The sequence below is a fragment of the Symphalangus syndactylus genome, chromosome 6 (assembly GCF_028878055.3).
Source record: "Symphalangus syndactylus isolate Jambi chromosome 6, NHGRI_mSymSyn1-v2.1_pri, whole genome shotgun sequence".
In the NCBI taxonomy this organism is placed as follows: Eukaryota; Metazoa; Chordata; class Mammalia; order Primates; family Hylobatidae; genus Symphalangus; species Symphalangus syndactylus.
In genome coordinates this window covers 52,314,213-52,337,860 of record NC_072428.2, presented here as the reverse complement: position 1 = coordinate 52,337,860, position 23,648 = coordinate 52,314,213, and the positions used below count along the sequence as shown (strand labels likewise).

General features: G+C 43.3%; 1 protein-coding gene, 1 long non-coding RNA gene and 1 other non-coding gene across 10 annotated transcripts in view; 2 read left to right on the top strand and 1 right to left on the bottom strand.

Annotated features, from left to right (window-relative positions):
- Nucleotides 1-23,648, bottom strand: part of NUP98 (nucleoporin 98 and 96 precursor) — a 128,357-nt gene that overhangs the window by 7,167 nt on the left and 97,542 nt on the right. For 7 of the 8 annotated variants that reach the window (XM_063641254.1, XM_063641257.1, XM_063641258.1 and 4 more), the window contains 8 exons: nt 21,499-21,928; nt 18,754-18,983; nt 16,925-17,191; nt 13,281-13,438; nt 10,328-10,471; nt 8,123-8,265; nt 4,036-4,257; nt 1,291-1,532 (listed from right to left, as the gene is read on the bottom strand). In XM_063641254.1, coding sequence (XP_063497324.1) covers nt 1,291-1,532; nt 4,036-4,257; nt 8,123-8,265; nt 10,328-10,471; nt 13,281-13,438; nt 16,925-17,191; nt 18,754-18,983; nt 21,499-21,928 — 1,836 coding nt within the window. The remainder of the gene's footprint in view (nt 1-1,290; nt 1,533-4,035; nt 4,258-8,122; nt 8,266-10,327; nt 10,472-13,280; nt 13,439-16,924; nt 17,192-18,753; nt 18,984-21,498; nt 21,929-23,648) is intronic. The other variant, XM_063641256.1, reaches the window with a different exon arrangement.
- Nucleotides 1,697-2,339, top strand: LOC134736892 (uncharacterized). The gene is made up of 2 exons (XR_010121339.1): nt 1,697-1,728; nt 2,206-2,339. It is a non-coding gene; the product is annotated as an uncharacterized lncRNA (long non-coding RNA).
- Nucleotides 8,819-8,924, top strand: LOC129485599 (small nucleolar RNA U13). Its single transcript, XR_008658736.1, has one exon. It is a non-coding gene; the product is annotated as a small nucleolar RNA U13 (small nucleolar RNA).

Genomic DNA, 23,648 nt, shown 5'->3' with positions numbered 1-23,648 from the left:
TTTCAATACAAGGCAGTTTCATCTACACTGAAAATCTGTTGTTTAGTGAAGCCATCTTCATCAATGATCTTAGCTAGATCTTCTGGGTAACTTGCTGTAGCTTCTCCATCAGCACTTGCTGCTTCACCTTGCACTTTAATGTGATGGAAAGATAGCATCTTTCCTTAAACTTCATGAAGCAACTTCTGCTAGCTTCAAACTTTTCTTCTGCAGCTTCCTCACCTCTCTCAGCAGAACTGAAGGGAGGTTAGGCTTTTGCTTAAGGGAATGCTGTGGCTGGTTTCATCTATCCAGACCACAAAAACTTTCTCCACATCAGCCAGAAAGCTGTTTCACTTTCATATCATTTATATGTTCACTGGAGTGGCACTTTAAATTTCCTTCAAGAACTTTCCTTTAACACAACTTGGCTGTTTGGCAAAGAGGCTTATCTTTTGGCCTATCTTGGCTTCTGCTTCTCTCTGTACACCTGATCACTTCAAGCTTTTGTTTAAAGTTACAGTTGTGCTACTCTTCCTTTCACTTGAACATATTTAGAGGCCACTGTAGGGTTATTAACTGGCCTAATTTCACTATTGTTGGGTCTTAGGAAATAGGAAGGCCCGAAGAGAGGGAAAGAGATGGGGATGGCCAGTTGACAGAGCAGCCAGAATATGCACTTTTATCAACTGACCATCTTATATGGATGCAGTTGGTGGCACCCCAAAACAAAACAGCAATATCAAAGATTGCTAATCACAGATCACCATAACAGATATAATAATGAAAAAGTCTGAAATAATGTGAGAACCACCAAAATGTGAAACAGAGACAGACATGAAATAAACATATGTTGGAAAAATGGTGCTAATATACTTGCTCTGTGCAGAGTTTTCCAAACCTTTAATTTGCAAAAAATGTAGTATCTGCAAAGTACAACAAAATGAGGTATGCCTGTATTCTGAAATTCTCCAATGGAAAATGTGAAGAATTTCTAGTTTCAGGCCTTAAGGAGATTATTTCTGGTGTTGTTGGAGAAAATTCTCATAAGTAAACACATTAAAATAATAATAATAATAGCACACATCAAGGATATTTCTGGGAAATGATAACAATATTGCTATCTATCCCTGCTCCTCTAGTGCCTTATCCTGGCTAAGCCTCTTCTGCAGAGAGCTTTTGCAAAGTGTGATTTGATTCAAGATGGCTATGTCCTACATTGAGTCTTATTTCCAGTCTGACCCCATCATGGAGGTTCAGAAGTTGGAAGAATCTGGGATGATTCCAGGAGATGTGGAACGCAGCACTCACCAGAAGCTAAGTGTCGGATGATGAGCTTGTGGCAGCGGTTCCAGTGCCCAGCCTTAAATAAACAAAGGGCCTCTAAGTGCTTGTCAGATTCCATGTGTGCTCGCACAGCTTTGGCCTCGTGAATCCATTCGGCAGGTACACAGAGCTTCTGGGTAAGGAAAGTCTCTTTAGCCCAAGATTCAGGGGTCTCCAACAGCTGGCAGTGCCGGGTAAGCAGCTCTCGAACAGCCTTCTCACGTACGCTATAGGGAGAGATAAGCTAGAATAAATCCCATCCTCATTCATGGAGAAGGCTGCCCCAGGCAGCTTAGAGTGGGCCTTGGGGCAGTCTCTTAAACTGCAGGTGTTTTTTTTTTGATGGCGTTTCACTCTTGTTGCCCAGGCTGGAGTGCAATGGTGTGACCTTGGCTCACCGCAAATTCCACCTCCCAGGTTCAAGTGATTCTCCTGCCTCAGCCTCCCAAGTAGCTGGGATTACAGGTATGTGCCACCACACCCAGCTAATTTTGTATTTTTAGTAGAGGCAGGGTTTCTCCATGTTGGTTGGGTTGGTCTGGAACTCCCAACCTCAGATGATCCACCTGCCTCAGCTTTCCAAAGTGCTAGGATTACACGCATGAGCCACCACACTTGGCCTAAACTATGGGTCTTGATCACTTTAAGCTTCACTAAAAAATCAAAGGTTATCACACCAGTATTAATTTTTAAAAATAACAGCATTGGCCAGGCACAGTGCCTCACGCCTGTAATCCCAGCACTTTGGGAGGTTGAGGTGGGTGGATCACATGAGGTCAGGAGTTCAAGACCAGGCTGGCCAACATGGTGAAACCCCGTCTCTGCTAAAAACAAAAAAAAAAATTAGCTGGGCGTGGTGGCAGGCGTCTGTAATCCCAGCTACTCGGGAAGCTGAGGCAGGAGAATCGCCTGAACCCGGGAGGCAGAGGTTGCAGTGAGCCGAGATCATGCCATTGCACTCCAGCCTGGGTGACAAGAGAGAAACTCCATCTCAAAACAAAACAAAACAAAACAAAACAAAAAAACACATAGCATTAATTTTAAATAAGGTATCTTCATGTTCAAAAAGTTGGGGCTCGGCCGGGCGCAGTGGCTCACACCTGTAATCCCAGCACTTTGGCAGGCCGAGGCGGGCAGATCACGAGGTCAAGTCATTTAATTTCAGATCGAAACTATTCTCATTGTGGACTCTTTTCTGAATTCCTAAGCTTTTCAATGACTTCCACTGTCATCACAACTGCCTCCTTTTTTATATTCTTTTTCAGGAAACAAGATCTGCTTCTCCATAGTCAACTCTGAAACATTAGTCATCCTATCAAGCCAGTCTTTTACCATGTGAAATCCTTTATGACTGTGTTTAAATAAACTTAAAAAAATAGCCTGGGGTCATTTCATTCCCTGTTAAGGGGGAAGAAGAAAGAGAAACTGCTTAAAGAAAGAGAAATTGCTTAAGTCTTAATAAGACTATGCTAGATGCTTTATACTTTTACTCTTTTTAATTTCACAATAACCTTTAAATAGAAACTAATGTTATGCTTTTACAGGACAAAAAAAAAAAAAAGGCTTAGAGAGTTAGAGAGTATCTTTATCCAAAGTCAAAAGTAAGATTTACCCTAGGTCAAAGTGAGTACGTGGTAGATCTAGAATTTAGACCCAATTTCCTTCCACACCATGCAACACAACAGTACAGCATAATGGTAAGAGCACAGACTCTGGACGAAAAGTTGGAAACCTCACTCTGCCATTTACTAGCTGTGTGACCTTGGACAAAAGTTAAGCTCTGTGTCTTGGGTTACTGATCTGTAAAACAGAGATAATAACAGTGTCTATCTCATAGGTCATAATGAACATAAAACAGTTAATATATATGGTGTAGAATATAAATGTGTAAAAGCACTTCAAGTACTACATAAATGTTCATTTTTTTGTAATTACTGTAATACCATACTGCTATCATTAAGAAAAATCTCCAGCCTTATCTTGTTCAAACCGTAGTGAAAAGGCATTTCTCCAATTCTCTTTAAGGACAGAGAATCAAAACATATATACCTAAGCACAAGGCTGTGTTAATAAATACAATACTATCAAGCTTAAGGGGTGGGTCAGTGACAAGGGATGACCAGAGAAAAAGCAAGCCAGTAGACAGAGAAAAAGCAGGGACCTTTTTGCTAACCCATTACTTCCCTGCCATGGAGTCACTGAGGCAGCTCAGCCAGCACTATTTCTGTGTAATTCCTAAAAATGCCACATTCACCTGAATCTGGGATTCAGAAAAGAGCCTATGATAAGGAGAATAGTTCTGATCTGAAATTAAATGACTAGTTTTTTGGCCCAGGCATAATGCTATTGTCCCATCTGGGCATATCCTCTCATTTCCACTTCATTATTTCCTATTCCAATTTTACAGGTTCTTTGACTCTTACCTCTATGAAGAATTTCTCTGATCAATGCAGTTCACAGAGATCTTTTTTTCTCAGACTGCTGAGAGACTTTGTGATAAATATTATAATTTGGCACTTAATCAAAGGAAGTCTCAGTTTTAACTGGTTTACATGAATACAGAAAGAGTCTGGGCTATGGGTTTAACTACCTTGAGGTTTATCACAACGCTGGCTCTAACACACATTCTACACAATTACTTGCTAAACTGAGATCTGAAAGACTGTGATTACTTTGGAAATGCCCTGTAGTGCGAGATGTACCCAGTGGGTTCAACGGCTTCTCACTCACCATGAGTTGTCAATGTGCAGGAGGACAAAGATGGCCCACTCCCAGAGCCCCTCACTTTCTAGCTGGCCAGCATAACTGGCCTGTAGCACACCTTCACACTGCGCTGAGAGATGGGTGTAGTTAAGAGCCCTCAGCACTTCCCACAAGTGCCAGCTTAGGCGGTAGTCCAAAGGATCTGCTGTTATGCTTCGAGGCTCCAGCAGCTGGTTGAGATCATAATGTCTGCAAAGAATGTGTTGAGAGTCAACATACACAGCCAGGAGACGGCCTGTACTGATATGTCAACTGTTCTGCTTATATCTAAGACAATAAAAGAACCTGAGGGTAAAAGCTTTATAGGCCTTCTCTCCCTCTGAGCCTATGTTTTATCAATCTATCTCTGGGTTCAGCCAGACTTTAGATCCTACAAAGAAACAAGGCACCTCCTCTTCTACGGCTGTGTGATCTAACAGGTTTGCTGGTAATAGTTTGGCGTATCTATTTTAGCATCCTGATACAGGGAGTCTTCACAGTTCTCACCCTTCCATTCCTTCATTATAATGTCATTACTTTTTTTTTTTTTTGAGACAGAGTCTCAAAATACCCATTTCTGGTATTTTGAAGTATCCTTTTCTTTGACATATTTAAAACTGCACATATCTAGAGTACACAATTTTGATGAGCTTTAACATATGTAGACACCTGTAAAACCACCATCACGATCAAGAAAATAAATAGAGCAGGGCGCGGTGGCTCACGCCTGTAATCCCAACACATTGGAAGGCTGAGGTGGGCGGATCACTTGAGGTCAGAAGAGTTTGAGACCAGCCTGGCCCAGATGGTGAAACTCTTGTCTCTACTACAAATACAAAAATTAGCCAGGCATGGTAGTGCATGCCTATATTCCTGGCTACTCAGGAGGCTGAGGCACAAGAATTGCTTGAACCCAGGAGGCAGAGGCTGTGGTGAGGTGAGATCATACCACTGCACTCTGACAAGAGTGAAACTCCATCTCAAAATAATAATAATGATGATGACTCAATTGTAACCTCAACCTCCTGGGCTCATGAGATCCTCTCACTTCAGCCTCCTAAGTAGCTGGGACTACAGGTGCATGCCACCATGCCCACCCAATTTAAGAAATTTATTTTCATAGAGTTGGGCTCTCATTATATTGCCCAGGTTGGTCTTGAGCTCCTGGGCTCAAGTGATCGTCCCACTTCAGCCTCACAAACTGCTGGGATTATAGGCATGACGCACCATACCTGGCCTGCTTTCTTATTACTGAATTTTCAGAGTTCTTGATGTATTCTTGGATATAAGTTCTCTATCAGATCTACGAATTGCAAGTATTTTCTCCCAATCTACGGTTTACCTTTTCATTCTCTTAATAGTCTTTCTATGAGAAGTAGTTTTGAAATTTTGTTGAAGAACAATTTACCAATGTTTTTCTCTTATGAATTGCGTTATTTAGTGTCCACTTAAGAAATCTTTTGCCTAACCTACAGTTGCAAAAATTTTCTGCTTTGTTTTCTTCTAGAAGGTTTATAGTTAAGTTGAAATTTAGGTTTGTAATCCATTACGAGCTGGATAAACAATAGAGATAACCAATGAAGCCAGAAGGTGGTTCTTTGAAAAGGTCAATATGATTGCTAAACTCTAGGAACACCAACCAAGAAAAAAAGAGGACGCAATTATTGAATACAAATTACCAATATCAAAAAGAAAGAGATGCTGTTAAAGATCCTACAGATACTTAAAATGGTTAACAAGGAAATGTTATTAATAACTTGATGCTAATAAATTTTGTGACTTTAGGCCGGGTGCGGTGGCTCATGCCTGTAATCCCAGCACTTTGGGAGGCCAAGGCGGGCGGATCACGAGGTCAGGAGATCGAGACCATCTTGGCTAACAAAACAAGGCTGGATGCAATGGCTCACGCCTGTAATAGACATTTTAGCAAAGATGTATCGATGGTAAATAAGCACATGACAAAGTGTTCAACATCATTAGACATTAGGGAAATGCAAATGAAACAATGAGAATTTCCAACATTGGAAGATGAAAAAGTTCTGGAGAGGGTGGTGATGATTGTATAGCAATGTGAATATACTTAATGCCACTGAACAGTATGCTTAAAATGGTTAAAACAGTAAATCTGGCCGGGCGCGGTGGCTCACGCCTGTAATCCCAGCACTTTGGGAGGCTGAGGTGGGCAGATCACTTGAGGTCAGGAGATCCAGACCATCCTGGCTAACATGGTGAAACCCCATCTGTACTAAAAATACAAAAAATTAGCCAGGCGTGGTGGCAGGCACCTGTAGTCCCAGCTACTCGGGAGGCTAAGGCAGGAGAATGGCATGAACCCGGGAGGCAGAGCTTGCAGTGAGCCGAGACTGCACCACTGCACTTCAGCCTGGGTGACTGAGTGAGACTCTGTCTCAAAAAAAAAAAAAAAAAAAAAGCAGGCTTAAAATAATTATAACCCAGTAGCCATAAAATGGAACACAAGTGGCTATAAAAAAGAATAATGCCAGCCAGGCACTGTGGCTCACACCTGTAATCCCAGCACTTTGGGAGGCCGAGGTGGTAGGATTACCTGAGGTCAGGAGTTCCAGACCAGCCTGGCCAACATGGTGAAACCCCGTTTCTATTAAAAATACAAAAAAAAAAAAAAAAAAAAAAAAAAAAGCCTGGCCTGCATTTTTTTCTTTTTCTTTTTTTTTTTTTGAGACAGAGTCTTGTTTCATCACCCAGACTGGACTGCAGTGGCGTGATCTTGACTCACTGCAACCTCCAACTCCCAGGTTCAAGTGATTTTCCTGCCTCAGCCTCCTAGGTAGCTGAGATTACAGCTGCCTACCACAACACCCGGCTAATTTTCATATTTTTAGTAGAGATGGGGTTTCACCACGTTGGCCAGGCTGATCTCAAACTCCCTGACATCAAGTGATCCACCCGCCTCAGCCTCCCAAAGTGCTGGGATTACAGGCGTGAGCCAGCGTGCCCGGCTGTCTGCATTTTTTTTTATTTTTTTATTTTTGAGATGGAGTCTCGCTGTGTCGCCCAGGCTGGAGTGCAGTGGCGTGATCTCTGCTCACTGCAAGCTCTGCCTCCCGGGTTCACGTCATTCTCCTGCCTCAGCCTCCCGAGTAGCTGGGACTACAGGCGTCCGCCACCACGCCGAGCTAATTTTTTTGTATTTTTAGTAGAGACAGGGTTTCACCGTGTTAGCCACGATGGTCTCGATCTCCTGACCTTGTGATCCGCACACCTCGGCCTCCAAAAGTGCTGGGATTACAGGCGTGAGCCACCGCACCCAGCCGCCTGCATTTTTTAATAAACATGTATGCACAGATTCACATATACACACACAGACCAAGTACTACATGCCCAATAAAATGGTAAAATTTTAACAACTAATAATACCAAATTTTAAAGAGGATTTGGAGCAACTAGAGATATTACACATTATTGGTGGGAATATAAAAATGATACAATCACTTCTGGGTATGTTCATAGCAGATTTATCAATAATGGCCAAAAATAAGAAAACCTAACTGTCCATCAACAAATGAATAGATATATAAATCATGTAACCCCCCCCAAAAAAAACCCAAAACTAACTTTTGATACATACAAACATAAAAAAAATCTCAAAATTATTATGTAGAATCAAAAAAGCTAGGCACAAGGAACATACAGTATGATCTCCACATAAAATTCTAGACCAGCAAAACTTATTTATAGTAACAAACAACTAGTCAATAGGTATCTGACTGATTGCAAAGGGGAACACAGGAGTTTTTCAATGGTAGTGGAAATATCGGCTTAGCTGTAATGATAGTTACAATGCGATTACTATAAAACTTATCACACTGCATACTTTATTGTATGTAAACTATACTCATTAAAGTTGATTAAAATAATTTTTAGACTTCTAATTCTAGTTCTAATGCTCTTTCCATTCAACTACTGTAAGTTGTATTTGGTAGTTTATATGGACTTACAGCAATTTGGGGACATATAAAAGGGAAAGGATGCAGCAAAGGACTCCCTTTGGGCTCATGGGGCACTCAAGTGACAACAAAGCCTGGCTCTCATTTACCTGTCACTGTAGAGTTTTAGAAGGTGAAAGCAGACATCTCGAAGTGGTGTCTGTGAGTTTTGCTCCTCTGTTATCACATAGCCAGAACCCTCCAGATATGAAGGAAGCGGGGAGCAGGCATATCTGTCACTGTCAGAGGTATTCTGAAGGAATAATTTGATAAAACAATACATTAGCTCCTAGTCAGTTTTACTAGATGCCATCATGTTTTCTTTTTTTTTTTTTTTGAGACGGAGTCTCACTCTGTCACCCAGGCTGGAGTGCAGTGGGACAATCTCGGCTCACTGCAACCTCCGCTTCCCAGGTTCAAGCAACTCTCCTGCCTCAGCCTCCTGAGTAGCTGGGATTACAGCTGCACACCATCACACCCAGCTAATTTTTGTATTTTTAGTAGTGACAGTGTTTTGCCATGTCAGCCAGGCTGGTCTCGAACTCCTGACCTCAGGTGATACGCCTGCCTTGGCCTCCCAAAGTGCTGGGATTAGAGGTGTGAATGACCGCACCCGGCCTAGATGCCATTATGTTTCAAATACTTAAGAGACCTGTATTAACAATGAAGAGATAACCATGTGCAGTGGCTTGAGCCTATAATCCCAGCACTTTGAAAGTGGGAGGACTGCTTGAGCCAAGTAGTTCAAGACCTGGCCAGGGCAACAAAGCAAGACCCCATCTCTACAAATAAAAAAATAAAATTATATTTTTTTGTAGTTCATGAGCATGATGATTGGGTGTTCATGCATGCATGTGTGAGATGTGCCACCCTCGAACCTTGTGAAGATATTGGCATATTACCCGTCTGACATAAAAAGATAAAAAAAATTTTTTTTTTTTTTTGAGACGGAGTCTCGCTCTGTCGCCCAGGCTGGAGTGCAGTGGCGCAATCTCGGCTCACAGCAAGCTCCGCCTCCCGGGTTCACGCCATTTTCCTGCCTCAGACTCTCCGAGTAGCTGGGACTACAGGCGCCCGCCACCACGCCCAGCTAAATTTTTGTATTTTTTAGTAGAGACGGGGTTTCACCGTGGTCTCGATCTCCTGACCTCGTGATCCGCCCGCCTCGGCCTCCCAAAGTGCTGGGATTACAAGCGTGAGCCACCGCGCCCAGCCAAAAAAAATTTTTTTTTAAATTAGCCAGGCATGGTGGTATGCACCTGTGGTCCCAGCTACTCAGGAGGCTGAGGCAGGAGGGTCACCTGAGCCCAGGAGGTCAAGGCTGCAATGAGCTGTAATTGGCCCACTGCATGCCACTCAAGTTTTGGGTGACAGAGTGAGACCCGATCTCGATTAAAAAAAAAAAAAAACCTGGGCACGGTGGCTCACGCCTGTAATCCTAGCACTTAGGGAGGCTGAGGCTGGCAGATCATGAGGTCAGGAGATCGAGACCATCCTGGCTAACATGGTGAAACCGCATCTCTACTAAAAATACAAAAAATTAGCCAGGCGTAGTTGCACATGCCTGTAGTCCCGGCTACTCAGAAGGCTGAGGCAGGAGAATCACTTGAACCCGGGAGGCGGAGGTTGCAGTGAGCCAAGATCACGCTACTGCACTCCAGCCTGGGCTACAAAGCGAGACTCCATCTCAGAAAAAAAGTGAATAGACAACCCAAAGGATCTATGAGGGATTTTAAACATTTTTTGGTCAATGATGTATTTCATCTGTCTTCAATGCACTGGTAAAGATTTCAAGTAGCTATCACTAACCTCCCCATACTTATCTTGCCACAATTCTTAATATACTCAAGTTTCAAGTCTCCCTCCTGACAAATAATTCTGAGAGAACAATATGAAAGACAAGTATAAAACATGAACAGTAAGATAATTCAAGAACTGATGGCATTAAAAGTAACAATACATTAACCTCAAACTGACAAGGAATACAAAATATTGTATTTAGAGGCAAATTTCAGAACTAAGTTTGAAGATAAACCAAATCTGAGGTCAAGCTGTATAACAGGGAATTCCCAAAGAAGTAAGACAACATTAGAAATGAAGAACCCTCTGATTTAGAGGCAGGAAAACAGCAGTGAGAAAGTCAACTGTGGAATCTCATGATATTAAATAAAATAAAAACAGACACTTGGAGAAGTAGCCTTGTCCAGAGGAAGGAGTAAAGGATAGTTTCCCATCAGATTTCCTGGCTCCACTTCAATTTTACAATACTTTAACACCCAGCAAGATTTTTGCTTCGCTTCATTGGCCACATATACCTGAAATGCTTCTTCATACATGCTGAGTGCCCTAGAAATGGAGGCTGTTGGTGGAAGCAAATACCAAAGATGGATAGCCAGGGAGCGTTTCCAATCCAACTGGGAGCACACGTTTATTTGCTTCTTTTCTGAGAGCTGCCACACCTGTGGGAAACAAAATCATCACCATAGCTACATTCTACCTTGTTATTACCTGTGTGTGCGATAACACTGAAGTGAATATTTTAAATGAAGGGACATTTTAAATGATTCAGATATAAAATATACAAATATAATAAATATACATACACAATAAATATAAAAAATACAAATATTTTTGTATATTTTAAAAATTTTGTAATAAAAAATATACAAATATATAAAATATACAAATATAATAAAATCTCATAGCTAGTGAGAGGGAATATTGATTATTTATTTTTATTGACCAACTGATCGATCGATTGATACAGAGTTGCACTATGTGGCCCAGGTGTCTTTGAATTCCTGGTGTCAAGCAATCCTCCCTCCTCAGCCTCCCAAAGCATTGTGATTACAGGAATCAGCCACTGTGGCTGGTACCAGGATTTAAACAAATAATCAATCAGTACTCAAATGAGATGAGAGCCATTGAGAGCAGAGAGGTCTTCTCATTGTGTATGGTTGTCAATGTATGAAGCTTTAAAACGAGCATAAGTTCTGACCAGCTACATTTTTATTTCTGAAAATTTAAATTTATAATACTTTAAGATAATAATATAAGAGGTAGGCAGTGATAAGAGGAATAGCTTAAAATAATTATAACCCAACAGCCATAAAATGGAACACAAGTGGCTATAAAAAAGAATAATGGCAGCCAGGCATTGTGGCTCACACCTATAATCCCAGCACTTTGGGAGGCCGAGGTGGTCGGATTACCTGAGGTCAGGAGTTCCAGACCAGCCTGGCCAACATGGTGAAACCCCGTTTCTATTAAAAATACACACACACACACACACACACACACACACACACACACACACACAAAAGCCGGGTGCAGTGGATCATGCCTGTAATCCCAGCACTTTCGGAGGCTGAGGTGGGTGGATCACCTGAGGTCGGGAGTTTGGGACCGGCCTGGCCAACATGGTGAAACCCCGTCTCTACTAAAAATACAAAAATTAGCCAGGCATGGTAGCAGGTGCCTGTAATCCCAGCTACTTGGGAGGCTGAGGCAGGAGAATCGCCTGATCCCGGGACACAGAGCCAAGATTGTGCCACTGCACTCCAGCCTGGCCGACAAGAGCAAAACTCCATCTCAAAAAAAAAAAAAAAAAAAAAAAAAAAAAAAGCTTCATGACATGAAAAAATATTCACATATAGTAGGTTTAAAACAAAAAAAAGCTGCAGGGGGTCAGGCGTGGTGGCTCACGCTTGTAATCCCAGCACTTCAGAAGGCCGAGGTGGGCGGATCATGAGGTCAGGAGATCGAGACCATCCTGGCTAACACGGTGAAACTCTGTCTCTACTTAAAATACAAAAAATTAGCCAGGCATGGTGGCAGGTGCCTATAGTCCCAGCTACTTGGGGGGCTGAGGCAGGAGAATGACGTGAACTTGCGAGGCAGAGCTTGCAGTGAGCCGAGATAGCGCCACTGCACTCCAACCTGGGCAACAGAGCGAGTCTCAAGGGAAAAAAAAAAAAAAAAAAAAGCTGCAAGGCTGGTGTGGTGGCTCATGCCTGTAATCTCAACACTTTGGGAGACCTGTAGTTGGCAGCATCCCTTTAGGCCAGGAGTTCAAGTCGAGCCTAGGCAACATACTGAGACCCTATTGCTATGAATTTTTTTTTTTTTTTGAGATGGAGTCTCGCTCTGTCACCCAGGCTGGAGTGCAGTAGCACAGTCTTGGCTCACTGCAAGCTCTGCCTCCCGGGTTCACGCCATTCTCCTGCCTCAGCCTCCCGAGTAGCTGGGACCACATGCGCCCACCACCATGTCCGGTTAATTTTTTGTATTTTTAGTAGAGACGGGGTTTCACCGTGTTAGCCAGGATGGTCTCGATTTCCTGACCTTGTGATCCGCCCGCCTCGGCCTCCCAAAGTGCTGGGATTACAGGCTTGAGCCACTGTGCCCGGCCTATAAATTCTTTTTTTTTTTTTTTTGAGACGGAGTCTCGCTCTGTCGCCCAGGCTGGAGTGCAGTGGCGCAATCTCTGCTCACTGCAAGCTCCGCCTCCCGGGTTCACGCCATTCTCCTGCCTCAGCCTCTCTGAGTAGCTGGGACTACAGGCGCCCGCCACCACGCCCGGCTAATTGTTTGTATTTTTAGTAGAGACGGGGTTTCACCGTGGTCTCGATCTCCTGACCTCGTGATCCGCCCGCCTCGGCCTCCCAAAGTGCTGGGATTACAAGCGTAAGCCACTGCGCCCGGCTAAATTCTTTTTTAAATGAACAAAATAAAAATTAAAAAAATCACAGAACTCCTATGTATAATTTATTTCATTTGTATATACAAACATGTAAATAGCAACAACACATACATGTGGATGTAGACTTAAAAATTAGCTGTGTATGGTGGTGTGTGCCTGTAGTCCCAGCTACTTGGCAGGCTCAGGTGAGAGGATCACTTGAACTTAGGAGATGGAGGATGCAGTGAGCCAAGATCACCCCACTGTACTCCTGCCTAGGCAACAGAGCCAGACCCTGTCTCAAAAAAATTAATTAATTAACTAAACTAGAATATTTCTGGGAAGATAATTTATATTGTTTACCACTATATGATATGGGATATGATACATTTTAACATTTTAATTTCTATACAACTAGATTTTTAAAAGTGTGCATGCCTGCCTTTGTAGTTTGAAAATTGTCCAATGCGTAACACATTTTGCGTAACTGTGCACAATTTACAAAGATGACTCCTTGCCTCAACCTGAAACCAGCTTCAATTTATGAAAAAAGCAATGTGAGATATTATGGTAAAAGTAGAAGATACCGGTTTTCCAGCCAACAGAGCAAAGATGCGCAGTCTCTCATCCTGGATGAAGGAGTCTGCTTGGAGCTGATGCCAATCCACCAACTGCATGGTGAGCAGCTCCCGGACTGACTGGCTACCCACAAACTGAGATAAAAGAAGAGCAAGACGATGATCACCTATAAGAGAAATGGAAGTTTTTTGGTTATTACTAAGGGTTTATGGACTTCATCAAACACTTGGGGGCATTATCTTTATTTCTTCCAGCCTTCAGAAGGGAGGACTTAACATTGGTAACTGCTTTCTGCAGTGGTGCCAAAATAGTGATCAAAAACTTACCATTTTCTGCCTGGATAGAAAATTTGCAAAGTAGTTTAACCTAAATGACCTACAGACTGAATAGCATATAGAAATCAACATCAGATCTACCACTACTTCTGTGATACTAGGCAAGACACCTCAGCTACAAAATAGAGGAAAACAGCCCGGCATTGTGGCTAATGCCTGTAATCCCAGCACTTTGGGAGGCCAAGGCAGGTGGATTACTTGAAGTCAGGAGTTTGAGACCAGCCTGACCAACATGGTGAAACCTCGTCCCTATTAAAAATACAAAAATCGCCGGGCGTGCTGGTGCACACCTGTAATCCCAGCTACTTGGAAGGCTAAGGCAGCAGAATCGCTTGAACCCATGAGTTGGAGGTTGCAGTGAGCCAAGATCGCACCATTGTACTCCAGCCTGGGCAACAAGAGTGAGACTCTATCTTAAACATAAAAAGGAAAAATGGAGGAAAACACTGGGCATGGTGGCTCACACCTGTAATCCCAGTGCTCTGGGAAGCTAAGGCGGGCAAATCACTTGGGGTCAGGAGTTCGAGACCAATCTGGCCAACATGGTGAAACCTTGTCTCTACTAAAAATACAAAAATTAGCCTGGCCTGGTGGCACGTGACTGGAGTCCCGGCTACTCAAGAGGCTGAGGCACAAGAATCACTTGAACCCAGAAGGCAGAAGTTGCAGTAAACAGAGATTGCACCACTGCATTCCAGCCTGGGTGACAGACCAGGACTCTATCTCGGTGTGGGGGTGGGGGGAGGAAAGAAAAAGGCCAGAGGCAGTGGTTCATGCCTGTAATCCCAGCACTTTGGGAGGCTAAGGCGGGCGGATCACCTGAGGTCAGGAGTTCGAGACCAGCCTGGCCAACATGACGAAACAGCATCTCTACTAAAAATACAAAAATTAGCCTAGTGTGGTGGCATGTTACCTGTAATCCCAGCTACTCAGGAGAGGCTGAGGCAGGAGAATCGCTTGAACCCAGGAGGCGAAGGTTGTAGTGAGCCAAGATTATGCCACTGCACTCCATCCTGGGGGACAGAGCGAGACTCTGTCTTGAAAAACAAAACCAAAAACAAAACCAAAAACAAAAACAAAAAAAAGGGGGAGTAGTAAAGCAAAAGCTTTTAGTAACCTAAAAGGCAGTACCTTTACCAGAGGTTTAGCCTTAGAGTCAAAATACAAAGGAAGAAAGTGGAGTTTATGAATGAATAGCCCTAAGAATCTGACTTCTGGCATACCTTAAGATCCTCTCCTACTACATGTTGGCGTCCTGGTGAGCATAACCTTTTTTTAATGATTCAAAATCATTGTGAGTTCATAGACGATCAATCCCAAAGATAAATTCTCACTGTACAAATGCACAAAGACCATAAATAGCACCAGGCTAAGGCTGGATGTGGTGGCTCACGCCTCTAACCCCAGCACTTTGGGAGGCTGAGGCAGGAGGGCTGCTTGAGGCCAGGAGTTTGAGACCAGCCTGGTCAACATACAGACCCCATCTCTATTTAAGAAATAAAAAGAAAAGAATAAAAAGGAAGCTACCAGGCTAAATGTGTAGTGATAGTGGAATGCAAGCCCTTTATATAGCTTACTGATTCTGGCTCTTCCTGTGATTTGTTCCTTATAATCCCAAAACTGGCAAAACCCTTCAAAATAAATAGCCGATGGCTCCAATTAGTTGGCTCTGGATAAACTAGGTTCCAACAATCAAGGTTTGAATAAGGATCTAATCATATGAGATTAAGCTGAACTATGCCATCCTGTATTCTTATTAAGACTTTATGGCCAGGCACGGTGGCTCACGCCTGTAATCCCAGCACTCGGGAGGCCAAAGTGGGTAGATCACTAGAAGTCAGGAGTTTGAGACCGCCCTGGCCAACATGACGAAACCCTGTCTCTACTAAAAACAAACAAACAAACTAGCTGGGCATGGTGGCAGGCACCTGTAATCCCAGCTACTCAGGAGGCTGAAGCAAGAGAATCGCTTGAACCCAGGAGGTGGTGGAGGTTGCAGTGAGCTGAGATCATTCCACTGCACTCCAGCAGCCTGGTTAACACAGAGACAGACTCTGTCTTAGAAAAAAAAAAAAAAAAAAAAAAAAGATTTATATCTAGGCAGTCATTAAGTACTTGCTGAATTGCCTCATTAGTGAAAGGGAACTTAAAAAAGTAAATATATGCATATAAATTCCTTTTAAAAAGCCAGTGAGTACCTCAACCCAGAAACTCAACTTCTATATATTTATTTGAATGAAGTGAATTGATATAGAACATATTTTATAGTAATTCAGAGTACTGCTTATAGTTTAAAAAAACAGTCTCAATGTGAAGGAAGAAATTTACTAATATGGTACATTTATACATCAAAGAATGCTAAGAAGCATTTGATAATTATCTGTATTACAGGGCATTTGTAATGTGCCACATGAAAAGAACAGAATATAATACACGGCAGGATATCACCTTTGAAAAGTTCACTTGCATATGTCACAGTGTCTGGACATATTTGTATATACTACAAAGTAAAGAATTAAGTACAAATTAAACATTAAAATGTTTGCAGTGAGTAGTAGTCACAGGATTTGGGTGATTTTGATTTATAGCTTATCTATGGTTTCTAGTTTTATTACAAATGTAATATAAAATTTAAATTTTAATCAAGTAAACAATGTTTAAGGTCCTAAAAAAAGAATTAGAAGACATAGTTCAGCTGGGTGCAGTGGCTCACGCCTGTAATTACAGCACTTTGGGAGGCCAAGGTGGGTGGATCACCTGAGGTCAGGAGTTTGAGACCAGCCTGACCAACTTTAGTAGAGACAGGGGTCTCTACTAAAATACAAAAATTAGCCAGGCATGGTAGCGGGCACCTGTAATCTCAGCTACTTGGGAGGCTGAGGCAGGAGAATCGCTTGAACCCAGGAGGAGGAGGTTGCAGTGAGCCGAGATCGCACCATTGTAGTCCAGCCTGGGCAACAAGAGTGAAACTGTCTCAAAAAAAAAAAAAAAAAAGTCATGGTTCCTATTCTACAGGAATAGGTGGGTGTGATCTACCCACCTTGGCCTCCCGCAGTGTTGGAATTACAGGCGTGAGCCACTGCGCCCAGCTGAACTATGTCTTCTAATTCTCTGTTTAGGACCTTGAACATTGTTTACTTGATTAAAATTTAAATTTTATGTTATATTACGTATTCCACAAGAACTAGCAATCTTCCTGGGAAGTCCATAATTAACACTCATAGGCTAGAAGCCAAAGCACAATTAGGGGGGAGCAGTAGGAGGCAGTGAGTAGGAAGGCGACAGAGGTGCAGAGAAGGACCATATGCCTTCCCCACCTGACTGCTGGGCCAGAGAGCAGGCCTCACTGATCCTTTTGCCTGTGAGGTAGCTGAATACAGCCTCCACAGGGCTGTTTTTTTGGGTTAAGGAGACTTCCTCTTCAATCTGAGGTGTGGCAGTACAGGATAGCCAGCGGGAGAAAGCTCTTCTTCGCTCCAGAATTTGAATGTATTCACAGGGTTCATTTAGCTGGCTGTCAAGCTCCTTCAGGTGGCCCCATAGGGCTTCACATAGTGTCCATGTCAGGCTCCAGTGCTTCACAACTAAGGCAGGAAGAGAAAAACAACGTTATGAGACAAAGTCTTACAACAGCTTCACAGAGGGCATCCTTCTAACTGTGATGTTAAAAATACATAATAGACATCTCAAACAACCACTCAAGTTGATTACCCTGAATCTGCCTCTACCTCACTCAGTTTCATATTACAATTTCCAGAAGTACATGGTATACATAAATGCTTGCTCATATCATGTTTCTGTGGTACTTACATAACAAATGTAACCATTAAACAGCTTCCCCAAGCCTAATTATGGCTAGTCATCTCAGATGGTATCTACTTTGATCAAATTCTGTCTACAAAAATCTATCTACAAAAGCAATGTTTATCATTTAAGCCATTTACAAGTACGCACTGGTAAAATAACTTACACATTTGAAAAGACAATGAGACGATTAAGTAAATACAAAGAACTGAAGGAACATAAATCCCAACATGTGTGGCATAGGACATTCTAAAACAGCCCATTTTTCAATAAAGGTGATTTGCTAAACAAAATGATTTTTCTACTGTTTGAAATATTAACAAATTAGGTAACCCCTTTATAAAAGTATTGATTCAGAAAAACATGGTCATGATAGAGGAGAAAGGCAATCTTGAGAGAAGCCAGGAAGAGGAATTACAACAAAGCTGTTGAGAAGACCAACAGTACTTGAGCTGGACACGGAAGAATGGATAGGACTTAGAAAAGCAAGAAGGGGCCGGGCGCGGTGGCTCACGCCTGTAATCCCAGCACTTTGGGAGGTCGAGGTGGGCAGATCACGAGGTCAAGAGATCGAGACAATCCTGGCCAACATGGTGAAACCCCATCTCTACTAAGAATACAAAAATTAGCTGGGCGTGGTGGTGCGTGCCTGTAGTCCCGGCTACAGTGACAGAGTGAGACTCTGTCTCAAAAAAAAAAAAAAAAGTAAAGCAAGAAGGAATGTATTTCTCTCCCTACGTTCTCTGGATTGGGTAAGAAATGCAATTTTATAAATCCAAGGATTTGACTTGCTACAGTTCTTTGTGGAAGAACTTGTACATTAACGGGTAAAAGAACAAAGTGACAAGAACATAGTGACAATTTCTTCTTGCTTGGGAATCTGCTTAGTTAAACTCAACCTCAGAAAATGACAAGCACAGGCATTTACCTGCTAGACTGGTGTCAGGAAATTCATCCTCCCGTGAACATATGATACCACCCCTATTATTGGGACGTCAAAGATTTTGTTTTTTTTTTTTTTTTTTTGAGATGGAGTCTTGCTCTGTCGCCCAGGCTGGAGTGCAGTGGCACGATCTCGGCTCACTGCAAGCTCCACCTCCCGGGTTCACGCCATTCTCCTGCCTCAGCCTCCCACGTAGCTGGGACTACAGGCGCCCGCCATCACGCCCGGCTAATTTTTTGTATTTTTAGTAGAGACGGGGTTTCAACATGTTAGCCAGGATGGTCTCGATCTCCTGACCTTGTGATCCGCCCGCCTCGGCCTCCCAAAGTGCTGGGATTACAGGCTTGAGCCACCGCGCCCGGCGGGACGTCAAAGATTAGAAACATAGTGTGTACTCACTTTGTGCTTCTGGTAAGTCTCCTGATGCTTCTTTAACCCAATCTGCATAGTCATGAATGACAGCAACTCCCGGATTGGGGACAATGAGAGGACACAGTTCATCCACATGGACAGTGCTGTGTTTTAATTTGAGCTCCAGAGGTGTCTGATACAATTTCGTGTCTTCATCTGGCTTTCTTTGTCTCAAACTGAGTTTTTCTAAGTTAACTTTGAATGGGGATTCAGTTAAGCTACAAGAGCAAATGAGGAATAGAATAGAAAATGAACCTAAGACAGAAGATAGAATTTTCACTTCAACCAAACCACTGTTTCTTTTTATGATTACAAACAGAATGCAGACATTTCACTGTGGCTTTAAAGAAATTTTCTTTTTTGAGACGGAGTCTCGCTCTGTCACCCAGGCTGGAGTGCAGTGTTGCAATCTCGGCTCACTGCAAGCTCCGCCTCCTGGGTTCACGCCATTCTCCTGCCTCAGTCTCCCGAGTAGCTGGGACTACAGGTGCCCGCCACCACGCCCGGCTAATTTTTTTTTATTTTTAGTAGAGATGGGGTTTCACTGTGTTAGCCAAGATGGTCTCAATCTCCTGACCTCGTGATCCGCCCGCCTCGGCCTCCCAAAGTGCTGGGATTACAGGCATGAGCCACCGCGCCCGGCAGAAATTTTGTTTCTTAAACTATACTGGACTTATCTGCTATATACTGGGGAAGAAAAATCATCTGATCAATGCATTCAGAACACAAAGTCTTCTTAGGCCAGGTTATAACAAGCGTGAGACTCCTAACAGATTTAGAACTGGATAAAACTCAAGGGCCAAAAGCTATTGTGGGATACCTGTTTCTCAAATTATACTCGGGTATCAAAAGTCATGAGGCTAAGCTTATAGATACTGAAGAACTGATTCTAAATTACAATGAGCATATAGCTAAGCTAGGCTTGCTCCAATTTTTTTTTTTTTTTTTTTTTGAGATGGAGTCTCACACTGTTGCCGAGGCTGGGATGCAGTGGTGTGATCTTGGCTCACTGCAACCTCTGCCTTCTGGGTTCAAGGGCGATTCTCCTGCCTCAGCCTCCTGAGTAGCTGGGATTACAAACGTGCATCACCACGCCGGGCTAATTTTTGTAATTTTAGTAGAGACGGGGTTTCACCATGCTGGCCAGGATGGTCTTGAACTCCTGACCTCAGGTGATCCTCCTGCCTTGGCCTCCCAAAGTGCTGGGATGACAGGCATGAGCCACTGTACCCGGCACCTTGATCCAATTTTTAAGATTGATATTAATAACCTTCAAAATTCACAAGATAATGCTTAACCTAGAATAACTAAGTTTAGGATCAATATTTTTTTTTTTTTTGAGACGGAGTCTCGCTCTCTCACCCAGGCTGGAGTGCAGTGGCGCGATCTTGGCTCACTGCAGGCTCCGCCCCCCGGGATTCACGCCATTCTCCTGCCTCAGCCTCCCGCGTAGCTGGGACTACAGGCGCCCGCCACCTCGCCAGGCTAATTTTTTGTATTTTTAGTAGAGACGGGGTTTCACCGTGTTAGCCAGGATGGTCTCGATCTCCTGACCTCGTGATCCGCCCGCCTCGGCCTCCCAAAGTGCTGGGATTACAGGCGTGAGCCACTGCGCCTGGCCTAGGATCAATATTCTTAATTGTGAGGTTCAAGAGACATTGTTGGCCGGGCGCGGTGGCTCACGCCTGTCATCCCAGCACTTTGGGAGGCCGAGGCGGGCGGATCATGAGGTCAGGAGATCAAGACCATGAGGAAACCCCGTCTCTACTAAAAATACAAAAAAAAATTAGCTGGGCGTGGTGGCGGGCACCTGTAGTCCCAGCTACCTGGGAGGCTGAGGCAGGAGAATGGCGTGAACCCGGGAGGCGGAGCTTGCAGTGAGCCGAGATCACGCCACTGCACTCCAGCCTGGGGGACAGAGCGAGACTGTCTCAAAAAAAAAAAAAAAAAAAAAAAAAAAAAAAAAAAAAAAAAAGAGAGACGTTTTTTCTTTTTTTTGGAGACTGAGTCTCACTCAGTCGCCCAGGATAGAGTGCACTGGCACGATCTCGGCTCACTGCAAGCTCCGCCTCCCAGGCTCACGCCATTCTCCTGCCTCAGCCTCCCAAGTAGCTGGGTCTACAGGCGCCCACCACCACGCCTGGCTAATTTTTTTTGTATTTTTAGTAGAGACGGGGTTTCCTCGTGTTAGCCAGGATGGTCTCGATCTCCTGACCTCGTGATCCGCCCATCTTGGCCTCCCAAAGTGCTGGGATTACAGGTGTGAGCCACCGCACCCAGCTGTTGTTTTTTATTTTTTCAAAGTCAACTTTAAAAATGAAGGATAGGCTGGGCAGAGTGGCTCACACCTGTAATCCCAGCACTTTGGGAGGCCAAGGTAGGACAATCACTTGAGCTCAGGAAACATTAGCTCGGTGTGGTGGCATGTGCCTGTAATCCCAGCTTATCAGGAGGCTGAGGCAGGAGAAGAGCTTGAGACCAAGCGGCAGAGGTTGCAGCAAGCTGAGATCGTGCCACTGCGCCCCAGCCTGGGCAACAGAACGAAACTCAGTCACCAAAAATAAAAAAATACACACACACACACACACACACACACACACACACACACACACACACACACACAGGACTATATCTAGAAAGATGACAAAGTAGGGCCCAGTCCTCCTGATAATGAATAGTTTTTTTCACCTATCATGTTGCCTTTCTCAAAAAGCATCAAGAAATGTGACTCACGGTTTAACAGCTACTGGATTGGGTAGGAATCCAAACTCCATAGAATCAGCAATCTGATGATTTTCTAGTTCATGAGAGCCATTCAGCTGTTCTCCACTATTAGCAAGAGTCCAGTTGGGACCCCAACCAACACGAAATGAGCGTCCCATGAATAAGGCCATGTCCATCAAGAGTTTTCCCTTGCCATAGGTGACAGACTTTTCGCGAGGGACTAGGCCTAGTTGCCTACGTGTACCCACTGTTTTCAGCGGAACCTCAAGGGCTGGGCTGGGCATTGTGAACACAGAAGTCAGGGGTGGAGGGACAGACCAAGAGGATGTGGATGGGATATTCATTAAAGATGCTGTTCTGGGAGTACGACATTCTTGCACACAGGCACTTGGTGAAAGAAAAGCTCCACTTGTAAATTTTGATTGTAGTAACCCACCAACTGAAATGAAGAGGGAATGAAGGGGAGAAAGACTATTACAAAACACAAGCTATTGTTTCTTGAACAATAACAAAAATCAGGCTGAAATCATTCAATGTTTTATCAAATTACTTAGATGTGGATGACCAGAAGCAGGCTAAGTCAGATTTTGCAGAAATTACTCTTTGAACTAGGAAATCAGGACAAGATTCTAATGATGATGATGGTATCTACAACAATAATAAAAGCAACAACACTATTAATACTATTTAAAATATGCAGCAGACTCTATATAAGTCATTTGTATATGTTATTTCATTTCACTCTTCAAAAACTTTTTTTTTTGGAGACAGAGTCTCGCCCTGTAGCCCAGGCTAGAGTGCAGTGGCATGATCTTGGCTCACTGCAACCTCTGCCTCCTGGGTTCAAGCAATTCTCTGCCTCAGCCTCCCGAGTAGCTGGAATTACAGGTGCCTGCCACCATGCCTGGCTAATTTTTCTGTGTTTTTAGTAGAAACGGAGTTTCACCATGTTGGCCAGGCTGGTCTTGAACTCCTAACCTCGTAATCCACCTGCCTCGGCCTCCTAGAGTGCTGGGATCACAGGCATGAGCCACTGCTCTTGGCCTCAAAAACTTTTAAATGATTAGCATTATTATCATTCCTATTGTATATAGGAGAAAACTGAGCTCAGATAAGTGACTTGTCCAAATCTACAAAGTGACAGGACTAGGAGATAAGCCAAGGTAAGTCTGGCACCACTCCTCATGCCTTTATCAGAATCCTAAAGGTAACGATTTCTTAGGACATATAAAAGATCAAAACTCAAATTCCTATTCTACCCTAAACAATGCTACAGTCAATGAAATAAAACACACCAGGTATCTTAAAATTGTACATGTGACCTTCTGAAGGATAGTTCTTTGAAAAAAAATTTTTTTTTTTTTTTTTTGAGACAGAGTCTCGCTCTATTGCCCAGGCTGGAGTGCGGTGGCACGATCTCGGCTCACTGCAAGCTCCGCCTCCCGGGTTCACGCCATTCTCCTGCCTCAGCCTCCTGAGTAGCTGGGACTACAGGCGCCCACCAACACGCCTGGCTAATTTTTTGTATTTTTAGTAGAGACGGGGTTTCACCGTGTTAGCCAGGATGGTCTCGATCTCCTGACCTCGTGATCCATCCGCCTCGGCCTCCCAAAGTGCTGGGATTACAGGCTTGAGCCACCGCGCCCGGCAAAAAAATTTTTTTTAACATTTAAGTTTTTATCTAGCTAGCTAGGTATTATAGGGATGGAGTCTTGCTATGTTGCCCAGGCTGCTCTCCAAATCCTAGCCTCAAGCCATCCTCCTTCCTCAGCCTCCTAAAGCACTAGGATTATAGGCATGAGCCACTGTGCCCGGCTGAAGGACAGTTCTTATTACCAGTGCCTGTTTCCCAATTTTACATGGCTTTTGTCTAAAGTATGGAATTAAGAGTTATTGAAGTATCAGATTTTCATGTAGTATCCATTATGGAAAAGGTTATTAAGAATGTTTAACTGATACTTTATTGGTTAATATATTTTCTTTCTTTCCTCTATACCAAAGGGAAGTTAAAAATATTTTTAAAAAGCAAAGTTGATAATAAGAGAACTCAAAAGAATTGAAAAATATTTATTTTTAAAGCAATATAAACAAATGTCTCTGCCAGTTCCTCTGGCTTTCAAAATATGTTGAAACTACATCTGCTTAAGTTCTTTGCTGAT